Here is a 13875-nt window from a genome sequence, read left to right as displayed (position 1 = left end):
GATTCTTAACTCAATTACATCTGCAAAGACCCCTTTTCCAAATAAGTTCCCATTCGCAGATTCTGGGGATGAGGACGTGGACATATCTTTTAGGAGGACCACCGCACAGTCCACTACAGTTGTATCCAGTTGCTTCCAGAGGCTCCAGCGGAGGCTCCTTTTTGCCTCTCCCAGCCCCTTGTGGCTCCAGGAGTCCCTGGCCTTGTGGCCATCTTACCTCAGTCTCTGCCTCCATCTCCACGTGACCTTCTCCTCTGTGTCTGTGTCTGTGTCTCTTCTTCGTCTCTTAGAAGGCTGCCTGTCATTGGATGTAGGGCTCAGCCTCATTCATCTTAACAAATGCATCTACAAAGACCCTATTTCCACATAGGGTCTCATTCTGAACTCCCTAGGAGACAGGAGTTTGGAGGGGCCACTGCTCACCCCAATACAGGTTTTACTGTCAAATATCAGTCCCCCAGATTGGCCAACACCGTTTAGAAACTCACAGGCCTGAGTCCCTCTGATACAGTCTCTAAAAATCAACTCCCAGGGCAGAAAGTGGATATGGAAGGGTGAAAAGAGGACTATAGTCCAGGGATACTGATTCAGCACAAAAATTACATGTGCCAGGCCACATGTCAAGGGCTGTCCCTCCTTGAAAGTCACAGGACAGGGCCGGGCGCGGTGGCTTACACCTGTAATCCCAGCACTTTGGGAGGCCGTGGCAGGCGGATCACAAGGTCAGGAGTTCGAGACCCGCCTGGCCAACACGGTGAAACCCTGTCTCTACTAAAAATAGAAAAATTAGCCAGGCATTGTGGCATGCACCTGTAATCCCAGTTACTCAGGAGGCTGAGGCAGGAGAACCGCTTGAACCTGAGAGGTGGAGGTTACAGTGAGCCGAGATCATGCCTCTACACTCCAGCCTGGGTGACAGAGCGAAACTCCATCTCAAACAAAAAAAAAGAAAGAAAGAAAGTCACAGGACTAAGAATAAAAAGCCTGTTCAACTGGGGTTCTATCTTCTAGTACTGTTGCGCCAGGAAAATTCATCTCTTGAAAACAGATAACTATAAAAGGCATTGATTTCCGGCTCTGACTCCTAGAATGTTGCCGTTCTAAAAGTCAAACTAAAGCCATTTTGTCTGAAAGCCTTCTCACATGATTTTTGGAAGGAAGGGAGTAAGAATAGATAAATACAGAAATAAATAAAACATTACTCTGGCAGAGGACTGATTGTATTCCAAATTATCCTCAAGAAGAGCAAATAAAATATAGAGATGAATTTGGCGGACAATTTTCTTCACGTGAGGTTTCAATGTTTGTACAGTTTTGAACTGGGAGTTTTCACATAAAAACATGGGGCTTAATTTCTTACTGTAAGCATTTTCTGTTGGGAGAAATCACTTTTTTTCTCGTCTGTCTGTGGTGATGCTGTCACTGTTGGAAAATTCAGCTTCTTTATTTGTTTAATTTACAGAAGAGTGTTTGAAATATTCTTTATACTTAACATATAAAGAATATTTTTAATGTACAGAAAAAACTTAAAGAAAATGTAGGCAGGGGAGGAAAAGTATGAGAAAAAAGAGCATAAGAAGCAAAATATTGCAGCCAAAAGTCACAGAAAATGTTTTGCAATGGAAACCATTTCCTTTTCAAATACCACTGCATGGAAATGACGGGAAGAGGAAACCACCTCATTTTTAGTGGTCACCACAGGGCCAGCAAGCATGGTTAATCTGGCTCTAATTTTCTATCCCGAGGCCATGTCCGGAGCGTGGGTGTTTATTATGCCATTTGAAGAGAAATGGAAGCCAAAGGCATGAGGCTTCTCCAGGGAGGGGAGGTCCCAGGGGTGGCCTTGGCTGGGTGGACTCTTCGGTGAGCCTCTGCCGCGATGCTTGGGACTCAGGCTGGGGCCTGAGAAGGGGACAATCAGCCTGGGGCCTGGGGCCGCTTCTTGCTGATGACTCTCACCACTGAGATATGTACAAATCAAGTCAGGGTGCCCCTTCACTAAAATGTGTGTGTGTGTGTGTACAGACACACATGCATATGTGAGTGTGCACATGTTTGAGACATAGCATATATAAGTGCAAATGTATATTAAATGTAGAGACACACAGAGATAAATGAATAAATGGACAGATATAGATACATGAATGCATATATAGGTAAATACCAATATGTGGATCCAAATAGATACATGGATAGATGATTGCTAAATAGATAGAGATACATGTATGGATATATTGATAGAAAGTAGATTCATGGATAAATGATGGATAGAGGTAGATACACGGATGAATAGGCAGACAGATAGGTAGGCAGACAGATAGTAGACAGACAGATAGATAGATAGATATAGATAGATAGAGATGAATGGATAGGTAGATACATAGATATGGATATATAGATGATAGATATGGATAAAATGGATAGATATATAGAATAGGTAGTTAGATATATAGCTATAGATATATAGATGATAGATATGGATAATATAGATGGATGAATGGATATATAGATGATATAGATAAATGCATAGGCAGATAGATAAATAGATAGATATGAATAGATATATAGACAGATATGGATACGTGGATGAATGGATACAGAGAGAGAGAGAGAGAGAAATAAATAAATAAATAAATAAAATAAGAGGCCAAGTGCTATGGCTCACACCTGTAATCCCAGCATATTGGGAGCCCAAGGCAAATGAATTGCTTGAGCCCAGGAATTTGAAACTAGCCTGGGCAACATAGCAAGAGCCCATCTCTACAAAAAATTTAAAAACTAGCAGGAAATGGTGGTACATACCTATAGTCACAACTACTTGGGAGGCTGAGGTAGAAGGATTGCTTGAGCCCAGGAATTTGATGCTGCAGTGAGCTATGATCACACCACGGCACTCTGGCCGGGGCAAAAGGGCAAGACCTTGTCTCTAAGAAAAAGAAAAAGTAGATGACAGACAGATGGATATAGGTAGACAACTACGGAGAAACAGACAGCTAGATCAATGCATGAGACAGAAAGAGAGCAAGAGAGAGACAGAGAGTGAAAGAGAGAGAGAGTGTGTGTGCATTTGAAGCTAATACAGGGTTTCTCAGCCTCAGCACTGTGGACATTGGAGTCTGGATCACTCTCTGAGGTGAGGCCGTCCTGTGCACTGTATGGGAAGCCCTGAGGCCACGGGAATAGGCTCGGGGCTGTGGTAAGGAACGGATCCACCACGAGAGCCTCCAGAAGGAACTCACCCTGCCCACACCTTGATTTCAGACTTCTGCTTCCAAAACTGTGACAGAATGAATCCCAGTTGTAAGCCACCTGGTGTGTGACAGCTTGCTACAGCAGCTCTTGGAAACGGCATACAAGGGGGATGAGACACATTCTAATATGCTTTCCAGCAAAGTAAGTCTGAGCCGATGTGCTTTTTTTTTTTTGAAACGCAGTCTTGCTCTTGTCGCCCAGGCTGGAGTGCAATGGCACGATCTCAGCTCACTGCAACCTCCATCTCTCAGGTTCAAGCGATTCTCCTGCTTCAGCCTCCCAAGTAGCTGGGACTTCAAGCATGTGCCGCCACGCCTGGCTAATTTTTGTACTTTCAGAAGAGAAGGGGTTTCGCCATGTTGGCCAGGCTGGTCTCCAACTGCTGACCTCAGGTGATCCACCCGCCCGGGCCTCCCGAAGTGCTGGGGTTCCAGGTGTGAGCCGCCGCGCCCGGCCCCTGGGGTCTCTTTTATAAGAGCACTGATCCCTTCGTGAGGCTCCACCCTCATGACCACACCACCTTTTAAAGACTCCACCTCCTAGCGCCACCACTTTGCGGCACAGAAATTTCGGGGAAAAACGAGCGTTCAGTTTATTGTGGTGACCGAGGAGCAAGCCCTCTAACAACACTGGAGAATTGATTGCTCACAGTCCTGGAGGCTGGAGGTCCAGGGCAAAGACGTGGCAGATTCAGCGTCTGGTGGGGACCCACTTCCTGGTTCCTAGATGGAGCCTTCCGGCTGTGTCCTCACATGGTGGAAGGGGTGAGGGAGCTCTCTGGGGCCCCTTTTACAAGGGCACTCATCCCATCCATGAGGCCCCACCTTCACGACCTCATCACCTCCCAAAGGCCCCATGTCTGAACACTATCACCTTGGAAGTGAGGAGATCAAAATAGAAATTTTGGGGAGATAGCAACATTCAGACCATAGCAAATTTTATATGCTACTTTCTAATAGACTTACAATCATCATTTAAAAAAAAAAAATCACTGAACTCCCATGAAATTCCTTATTTGTCACCCCTTTGACTTGGATGTCTAATCTGTTTTCTAATATTTCATTTAAAATAGAAGTTTGTCACCTCCTAGGACCACACATTCTACCTGTTCGATGTTTTCGCCAGGTGGGCAGTCAGGAAACATTTGTTAATAGCCATGCATGGGGAATACCGTTACTCAAGTCATCTCACTTCTTTGCCCTTAAAATTACCTTTTTTTGGCCGGGAGAGGTGGCTCACACCTGTAATCCCAGCATTTTGGGAGGTCAAGGCGGGCAGATCATGAGGTGAGGAGATGGAAACCAGCCTGGCTAACATGGTGAAACCCCATCTCTACTAAAAATACAAAAATTAGCCAGGTGTGGTGGCGGGTGCCTATAGTCCCAGCTACTTGAGAGGCTGAGGCAGGAGAATCGCCTGAACCTGGGAGGCAGAGGTTGTAGTGAGACGAGGTTGCACCATTGCACTCCAGCCTGGACGACAGAGTGAGACTCCATGTCAAAAAAAAAAAAAAAAACCTTTTCTTTTTTGTTACTCCCTCTGCTGAAAGCATTTAGAGGTGAATTACACAAAACTGTTTGAACCAAATGATGACTTTAAAAATTCATATTAGCAAAAACAACTTTTACTCAAGATAAATTAAAAGAACCAACATCTAGGCCAGGCGCGGTGGCTCACACCTGTAATCCCAGCACTTTGGCAGGCCGAGGCAGGCAGATCACAAGATCAGGAGATCGAGCCCACCCTGGGTAACACAGTGAAACCCCATCTCTACTAAAAAAATACAAAAAAATTAGCCGGCCGTGGTGGCGGGCGCCTGTAGTCCCAGCTACTTGGGAGGCAGAGTTTGCAGTGAGCCGAGATTGCACCAGACAGAATGAGACTGTCTCAAAAAAACAAACAACAACAACAACAAAAAGAACCAACATGTAGATTAAGTTCTCTTTTCTAAAGGGAAATTAAGTCTTCAAAAGATATCCTTGGCCGGACACAGTGGCTCACGCCTGTAATCCCAGCACTTTGGGAGGCCAAGGCACATGGATTGCCTGACCTCAGGAGTTCAAGACCAGCCTGGGCAACACGGTGAAACCCTGTCTCTAATAAAATACAAAAAATTAGCAGGGTGTGGTGGCATGCACCTGTAATCCCAGCTACTCGGGAGGCTGAGACAGGAAAATCGCTTGAACCTGAGAGGCGGAGGTTGCAGTGAGCTGAAATTGCACCATTGCACTCCAGTTGGGGTTACAGAGTAAGACTCCATTTCCAAAAAAAAAAAAAATCCTCACACTGGGATGAGACACCCAACATCTAGAAGGCATTGGGTCTCACCAATTACATAAAAGATCGTGTGTCCTTCATACCTCATGGCAGGCTGTTCGGGAACCAAAGAAATCCAATAAGGTTGATCTCCTTGGAAGAAAACATTTGCAAAGTCAGGGGGAAATTTCAGATTTTATTTGCTTATTGTGATGACCAAACATGACCAAAAGCAACCAAACATGATCAACTTCCTTTTTTTTTTTTTTTTTTTTTTTTTGAGACAGAGTCTTGCTCTGTCGCCCAGGCTGGGGTGCAGTGGCCGGATCTCAGCTCACTGCAAGCCCCGCCTCCCGGGTTCACGCCATTCTCCTGCCTCAGCCTCCCGAGTAGCTGGGACTACAGGCGCCCGCCACCTCGCCCGGCTAGTTTTTTGTATTTTTTAGTAGAGACGGGGTTTCACCGTGTTAGCCAGGATGGTCTCGATCTCCTGACCTCGTAATCCGCCCGTCTCGGCCTCCCAAAGTGCTGGGATTACAGGCTTGAGCCACCGCGTCTTTTTTTTTTTTTTTCATTTGCAATTCTTCCTTAACAAGAACACGGTAACTGCAGGTATATAGCAGGAAGGAGACCACTGGGGGCTAGTTGCAAAGACATGAGCGTAATAAGGAATGGAAAAGCCATTTCTTCTCCAGGAAGGTGACTCTGCCATTTTTAACATTTTTATCTCATTTTCCCAGCCTCCCTGCTATGGACAATGTTCAGATCCTCATCAGCCGGGGCTCTTCCGCCAGCTTCTCAGCGTTGCTCTCCAAGGTGTGGTCCCTGGATCAGCAGCAGCAACATCCCCTGGGTGCTTACTGGAGATGCAGAATCTCAGGCCTCGTGTCCCAGGCCTCCTTAATCAGAGTCTGCATTTCAGTCCGACTCCCCAGTGATTCCTGCATTTCAGTCCGACTCCCCAGTGATTCCCGCATTTCAGTCCGACTCCCCAGTGATTCCCGCATTTCAGTCCGACTCCCCAGTGATTCCCGCATTTCAGTCCGACTCCCCAGTGATTCCCGCATTTCAGTCCGACTCCCCAGTGATTCCCGCATTTCAGTCCGACTCCCCAGTGATTCCCGCATTTCAGTCCGACTCCCCAGTGATTCCCGCATTTCAGTCCGACTCCCCAGTGATTCCCGCATTTCAGTCCGACTCCCCAGTGATTCCCGCATTTCAGTCCGACTCCCCAGTGATTCCCGCATTTCAGTCCGACTCCCCAGTGATTCCCGCATTTCAGTCCGACTCCCCAGTGATTCCCGCATTTCAGTCCGACTCCCCAGTGATTCCCGCATTTCAGTCCGACTCCCCAGTGATTCCCGCATTTCAGTCCGACTCCCCAGTGATTCCCGCATTTCAGTCCGACTCCCCAGTGATTCCCGCATTTCAGTCCGACTCCCCAGTGATTCCCGCATTTCAGTCCGACTCCCCAGTGATTCCTGCACCCAGTACAGACTGGAAGTCCTGAGAGTGGTCCTAGTGCTGTGGAGTCCAAAGTTCCTGAGGTTCGCTGCATAACAGCCAATCATTCGAGAGACAAGAAGTTAGAAAAAGAAAAGCATCTTTATTTGGAGAGCCAGCCAGTCAGGAAGATACTGGACCCATGTCCTAAGGAACCATTTTTAAAGGCATGAATCTCAAACTTCTTTGTACATTGAGAAGGGGGAACAAGGAGGAGGCTGAGGTGAGGGGGTTGGCTGGTGACCACAGACACTTGGGCATCAGCAGGGGCCCAAGGAGATTGCAAAACTTCCTTGTCCTTGCTCAGGTCACAGTGCTCCTACAAATCTTCAAGACAACATTGCTACTTGTATGCATGCCCTTCTTATCTCCTCAGAGGTTAGTTTTGGAAAGGAATTCTTATCATCCTTGCTTTCCAGTTAAACTGTAATCTAAGTTCTTTCCATGATTAACTTGGCCCATGTGCAGAAGTGCCTAAGAGCAGTTAGCTTGAGGAGTCAGAAGCAAGATGGAGTCAGCTATGTTCAATTTCTCTCCCTATCACACTGGCAGCCCATTCTATCCTCTTCTGAGAGACTGAGTGTTTCAAAATGTGGGCCTCTCCATGGCTTTCATGATAAAAGTGTAGGTGCCTTTAGAACTAAGCACGGTGTAGCCCTCTGCTCAGAACCCTGCATGTGTGGCATGGTATTCTCACTCTCTCCTTACAATAAAGGTAGACAAAAAATAAAAAGTGTTTTTCCAGCTGGGCGTGGTGGCTCACGCCTGTAATCCCAGCACTTTGGGAGGCCGAGGTGGGCGGATCACAAGGTCAGGAGATCGAGACCATCCTGGCTAACACGGTGAAACCCCGTCTCTACTAAAAATACAAAAAAATTAGCTGGGCGTGGTGGCGGGCGCCTGTAGTCCCAGCTACTCAGGAGACTGAGGCAGGAGAATGGCATGATCCCGGGAGGCGGAGCTTGCAGTGAGCCGAGATCGCGCCATTGCACTCCAGCCAGGGGGACAGAGCGAGACTCCGTCTCAAAAAAAAAAAAGTGTTTTTCCTCCTCTCTACTCTCATTAAAACAAACAAAGTGAAAGAGAGAGAGAGAGAGGGAGGAAGGAAGGGAGGGAGGGAGGGAGGAAGAAGAAAAGAAAAGAAAGAAGAAACACAGAGAGAAAGAAGGAAGAAACGGGGTGGGGGGAAGGAGAAATGGAGGGAGGGAGGGAGGGAGGCAGGCAGGAAGGCAGGCAGACTGGCCGGCCATTGCTGGCACATGGCACCTGCTCCCCTCTGCAATTTCAAATCCTATCACCCAAGAAAACATCCCATCCACATAATTCCTAAAACATAAAAGTCCATTTTCAAATCATGAAATAAGTAAATGTTTCTACGGGAAAGCCATCGTTCTTCCCTTTTCTCTAAACACAGCGCCAAAATAAGTATCTTTCTCAGGGGAGAGTCCTCTTATAGCCTGATCCAATGAAGGCTTTCCTTCTGGGTGAACTCTGCGGGGCTTTTGTTTCTTTGCTTTGGGACCTCTGAAAAACAAACGCATCATGCAATGAATTTCCAAAAGCAGCAGATAAAACCCACCCACGCTGTCTCGCAGCCCTGCTCTCTTCCAACTGCCTGCTTTGTCACCAGAACAGACTCTGCAGGCCCCTGGGCTCAGGGGGCTTCCCACCGGGTTCTTGCCTTTGGCAGATGTTTTTGTTTTTACCTTCTCGGCAGGTGTTTTCTTCGGCTAAACTTGGCTTAGACAAAGAATGAGGTGCTGAAGTTGAGCTGCTTGGGAGGCAGAGGCAGGGGAGTCGTTTGATCCTGGGTGGTGGAGGTTGCAGTGAGCTGAGATCGAGCCACTGCTCTCAAGCCTGGGGGACAAGAGCAAGACCCCTCTCAAAAAAAAAAAGCAAGAAAAGAAAATAGTATCTCTGAGTGTGGGAGGATCACTTGAACCCAGGAGTTCAAGACCAGCCTGCACTACAGTGAAGCCCCATCTCCAGGAAACATTTAAACATTAACCAGGCTGGGCACGGTGGTTCATGCCTGTGATCCCAGCACTTTGGGAGGCTGACGCGCGTGTATCGCTTGAGCTCAGGAGTTTGAGACCAGCCTGGACAACATGGTAAAACCTTGTGTCTTTAAAAAAAAAATAAACAAATAGCCGAATGTGGTGGCTAGTGCCTGTGGTCGCAGCTACTTGGGAGGCCAAGGTAGGAATATCGCTTTAGCCCAGGAGGCAGAGGTTGCAGTGAGCCAAAAGATTGTACCACTGCACTCTAGCCTGGGCATGAAAACCTGCATGAAACCCTGTCTCAAAAAAATATAAAAATTTAAAAAAGTAGGCAGGCATGGTTGTGTGTGTGTGTAGTCCCAGCTACTCAGGAGGCTGAGGAAAGAGCATGGCTTGAGCCCAGGAGGTCGAGGCTACAGTGAGCCACGATCACTTCACTGTACTCCAGTCTGGGCAACAGAGTGATATCCTGTCTCAAAAAAAGAAAAGAAAGGAAAAGAAAAGAGAAGGGAAGGGGGAGGGGAGCGGAAGGGAGTGGAGGGGGAAGTGGAGGGGAAAAGGAAGGGGAGAAGGAAGGGGAGGGGAAGGGGGAGGTGGGGGGAGGGGACAAAGGGAGGGGAGGGAAGAAAGGGAGAAGGGGAGGGGAGAAAGGGAGGGGAGGGAAGAAAGGGAGGAGGGGAGGGGAGGAGAGAAACGGAGGGGAGGGAAGAAAGGGAGGAGGGGAGAGGAGGGAAGGGAAGAGAGAAAGAAACAAGCAAGAAACAAGGTAAAGGAAAGGGAAAGAGGGGAGGGGAAGGGGAAGGGGGAAGGAAAGAAGGAGAGAGGAGAAAGAAAGAGAGAAAAGAAAGAAAGAGCTTGGTCATGGTGGATGTCCACATGGATTGAGAACCACAGAGAACAATGGGCCATCCTGATAATCCAGACAATTGTCGTTTCCCTCCCGTATCACCACGAAACTAGAGAGGCGCTTTCTGGAGGAGCAAAGGTGCTTCAGAAATGTGGAATCCTGACATTCACAATGCAGAAGCTTTCTCAGAAGTCAGCTCAACCATATGTTCATTTTTTTTTGTTTTTGTTTTTGTTTTTCCCAGTTATTGGTAATTGGCTTTGTTAAAAAAAAAAAAAAGAAAGAGAGAGAGAGAGAGAGAGAAAATGCAACTGTGAATAGAGAGATTGAATGTGTCTGACCCAAGGTTGTCGCAGCTCCTGTTTTCTGGTTAGGCCTGCACTTCCTTATGAATCACAGGGAATGGAGAACTTTTCTTGATAATAATGGTCATTCTATGCAGAGCAGGACTTGAGGTGTTATGATAAATGTATAATTTCTCAAAAGTGGTCTACTTGAGAACACAGTTGCAAGGAGTTCCTCTCCATATTTGTTCCTGGGTAAAGCAGCTCTTCATAAGGTCATTCAGCTTTCAATTTATTTTAATCAGCACTTCAGCTCAGGCCAGCAATGTCACTGTGCTTTCCAGTCAGGACGGTCCCAGGGTGCCTCAGACACTGACACAGAGAGGAGTGTCAAATGACTGTCATTGAGGGGTAAAGTAGAATTTGACATGAGAATAAAACAGAGATATGTAGAAATCACAAAACAAGCATGCTATATTTCCAGTGCAATTCCATTTTAGATGAATATAGAAAATAATTGCAAATTTTCACATATGCCTTCATTCACTTATGCTATACTAATTTTCACATATGCCCAAGTTAATTCATACTAATTTATACTAACTACCACCAAGGCCATACAATTCTCCCCAAGGTAAAATTTACCTACTGTCAGAAGTAAATGTGGTGTTTTAAAACTAATTCTACAGTCAAGAGATCCCCATTAACCACACTTCTTACAACCAGATGAGCAAGTTCTATCAGATTAACCCTGGAGCTTAAAATCCAACTACACAGAGAACTTTTTAAAACCCTGAACGATTAATTCCACCTGTTGGAAGTGGTTCCCTTCACCTGGGCAACTGCTAAGTCATTGTTTTATTTCGTGTAATGGAAACACAGTAATGCATTAGATATTCGTAAGATTAAAATATTTCGAGGCATCCAAGGAGCACAGTAATGCTGAAGTGGTCATGAGCATGAAAGATATTTCATCTGCAACTCCTGTACAGTGATAGGAAAGCATCTGTGATAATGGTTGGTAAGAAATCTACAGGCGAGACTAATATTGTTGTGGGGTGTTGCCTAGGTCCACAGGCGATGCAGAATTTCAGTTACAAGTGAGTAAATCCAGAGAAGTAGACTTTGTCCCATCTGAGTTGACAGAGCCCTTGAATTTTACTCACAGACCTCTGGGGTCTCTCAACATACCAAGGCAAAGAACAAAACCTCCAACGACAGGGTAACAGAAGAGGGAACGAGTGGCCAGCCTTGTTCGTTTGAGACACGATATAAATATCAAACTTAAAGCAGAAATAATGAAAATGAAATTGCATGTTAAACTGCTCTTCTAGATGCTTATTTTTGGTTTCCCTTATTCTTCTTTTATTTTTCATTATTATTAATATTATTATTGAGACAGAGTCTTGCTCTGTCGCCCAGGCTGGAATGCCACGGTGTCATCTCGGCTCACTGCAACCTCCATCTCCCGGGTTCAAGCGATTCTCCTGCCTCAGCCTCCTGAGTAGCTGGGACTACAGGTGTGTGCCACCACGCCTGGCTAATTTTTGTATTTTTAGTAGACATGGGGTTTCACCACATTGGCCAGGCTGGTCTCGAACTCCTGACCTCATGATCTGTCCACCTCGGCCTCCTAATTTTCATTATATTTTTAATCAATAAACAATAATTGCCTATGTCTCTGGGGTGTGCTGTGATGTTTCTCTTTATCTTTCCTGTTGGATTCATCCTCAGTGTCAGTGCAGAACCCTTGGTTTACAGACACTTGGTTTGAAGAGATCCAACATTCAATGGAAACGTCTATCAGACAATGAGTGAATGGCTGTGCCTTCCATATAAAAGCACGATAATGGTGTGTTCTGAGTGGAGGCATACCTCTGTGATTTTACACCTCTCTCAGCTCGGCTGGAACCCAGATTCTTTCAGATTTATACCTCTCTGGGTAAACAAAAAGCTGGGACCCAGATTCTCAAAGTTAAGTATAGTCTTTCTGCAAAAGCCTCTTTGTCCACATCAACAGTGAGATAATTTGCTGTCTCAGAACTGCTAGACCAGCTGAACTTTCCTTGTTTGCCTTCTTGTTAGAGTGCCCGTGAAAGGCAGATTGGAGACAAAACTGATTCAACAGAGGCCATGGATAAGAGATGTTTTGTCTCCAATTGCATCAGAATCACAAACTATTCCAGGGGAAGGTACACAGAAGACATTTTTGTAGGTTATTCTTCGCTGAAAGGATTATGAATGACATTTGTCACGGTGGTTCATGCATATTCTTTCTGGGATCTCAACAGCGATGTGATATCCACGAACACAGTCAACATCGTAGAGACTGGGATGTGAAGAAGGGCACAGCAGAGCACAGTGCCTCTGGAAAGCTCCCAGGCCCAACCAATACCAACTCTACACTCCTTCAGCCTGTCTCTCTCCCATGTACCCCTCTTGTCAAGAGAGGGAAATGCAGTTAGAGACAGTCCATTTAATGTTTGTTGAGTGAGTGAAAGAATGAATGAATGTATGAGTTGTCTGTGGCCTCATGCCTCTCTGCCAAAATCTATTTCTTCAAACTTAATTTCTGTCTGAACATCTCTATTCAGGCTCCCTGCGGCTTTGGTATTTCAGCAAAAATCCTCCCTGGGTTCTGACTCCAGGAGACAAAAACCACTCATGTAGTCTTTAGAAATCCTTCAATTAATTTTTTTTTTTTTTTTTTTCTTTTTTTTTGAGACGGACTCTCGCTCTGTCGCCCAGCCCAGGCTGGAGTGCAGTGGCGCGATCTCGGCTCACTGCAAGCTCCGCCTCCCGGGTTCACGCCATTCTCCTGCCTCAGCCTCCCGAGTAGCTGGGACTACAGGCGCCCACAACCGCGCCCGGCTAATTTTTTGTAATTTTTAGTACAGACGGGGTTTCACCGTGGTCTCGATCTCCTGACCTTGTGATCCGCCCGCCTCGGCCTCCCAAAGTGCTGGGATTACAGGCGTGAGCAATTTTTAAAAATTATTTGTAGAGACAGGGTCTACCTATGTTGCCCAGGCTGGTCTCAAACTCCTGGGGCTCAAGTGATCCTTCTACCTTGGCCTCCAAAGGTGCTGGGGTTACAGTTGTGAGCCACTGCACCTGGCCTCAAACATTTTGTCTTCCAGATTTACCCTCGTTGACGATCTAGTCACCTGATCACTCTCCTCTTTGGGTCATGAGAGCTGGTGACTATGCAGCCAACAGGGACTTCAACAGAGTCCTGCCCTTCCATTTACATTTAACCTCATTGTTTATGGGTGGCCCCCAGGAACTCTCAGAAACAACTGTTAGAGTGTAGGGATCCTGAGGGGAGTGGGGTGAAGTTAGACCTGAGCTTCTGAGTTCTCCTTCCTCATTTCTCCTCCCTCCCTCCCTTCTCTCACATTCCTCCTCACCTTCTCTATCTCTTGACCCCCATCCCTTCTCTCAATTCCTCTTTCTTCTCAAGCTCTGAGAATGTTCTGGCATCTTCCACCATGCAGAGAGTATGGTAGGAGGTTAGGAACTAATGGCTCTGGAACCAATGTCTCCTTCAAATGACATATACTTTCAATCAGTATCTCCAAGTCTGTTCATGTTCCTATGATATCAGAGAGGGAAGCCAGACTATTTGGTGCCCAGCCAGTCTCCCCCTCCTCTGGGAGATGTCCAGCCTCTGTGTCCTCTCTTCTGTCTGCACCCAGGGGACCAGATATTTGGAAGCTACACACAGAGACTC

The 13875-nt window shown here is 46.4% G+C and overlaps 1 protein-coding gene across 1 annotated transcript in view; it reads right to left on the bottom strand.

Annotated features, from left to right (window-relative positions):
* Positions 1-7094: 7094 nt before the first annotated feature.
* The window catches only part of LOC106995143 (uncharacterized), a 52582-nt gene continuing 45801 nt past the window's right edge, over positions 7095-13875 (bottom strand). Inside the window, exons 7-8 of the mRNA XM_077988176.1 lie at positions 8718-8868; positions 7095-8535 (exon numbers count right to left, since the gene is read on the bottom strand). Coding sequence (XP_077844302.1) covers positions 8753-8868 — 116 coding nt within the window. The 3' untranslated portion in view covers positions 7095-8535; positions 8718-8752. The remainder of the gene's footprint in view (positions 8536-8717; positions 8869-13875) is intronic.

Source organism: Macaca mulatta, chromosome X, assembly GCF_049350105.2.
Source record: "Macaca mulatta isolate MMU2019108-1 chromosome X, T2T-MMU8v2.0, whole genome shotgun sequence".
NCBI lineage: Eukaryota > Metazoa > Chordata > Mammalia > Primates > Cercopithecidae > Macaca > Macaca mulatta.
This window is presented reverse-complemented; position numbering and strand designations above follow the sequence as displayed.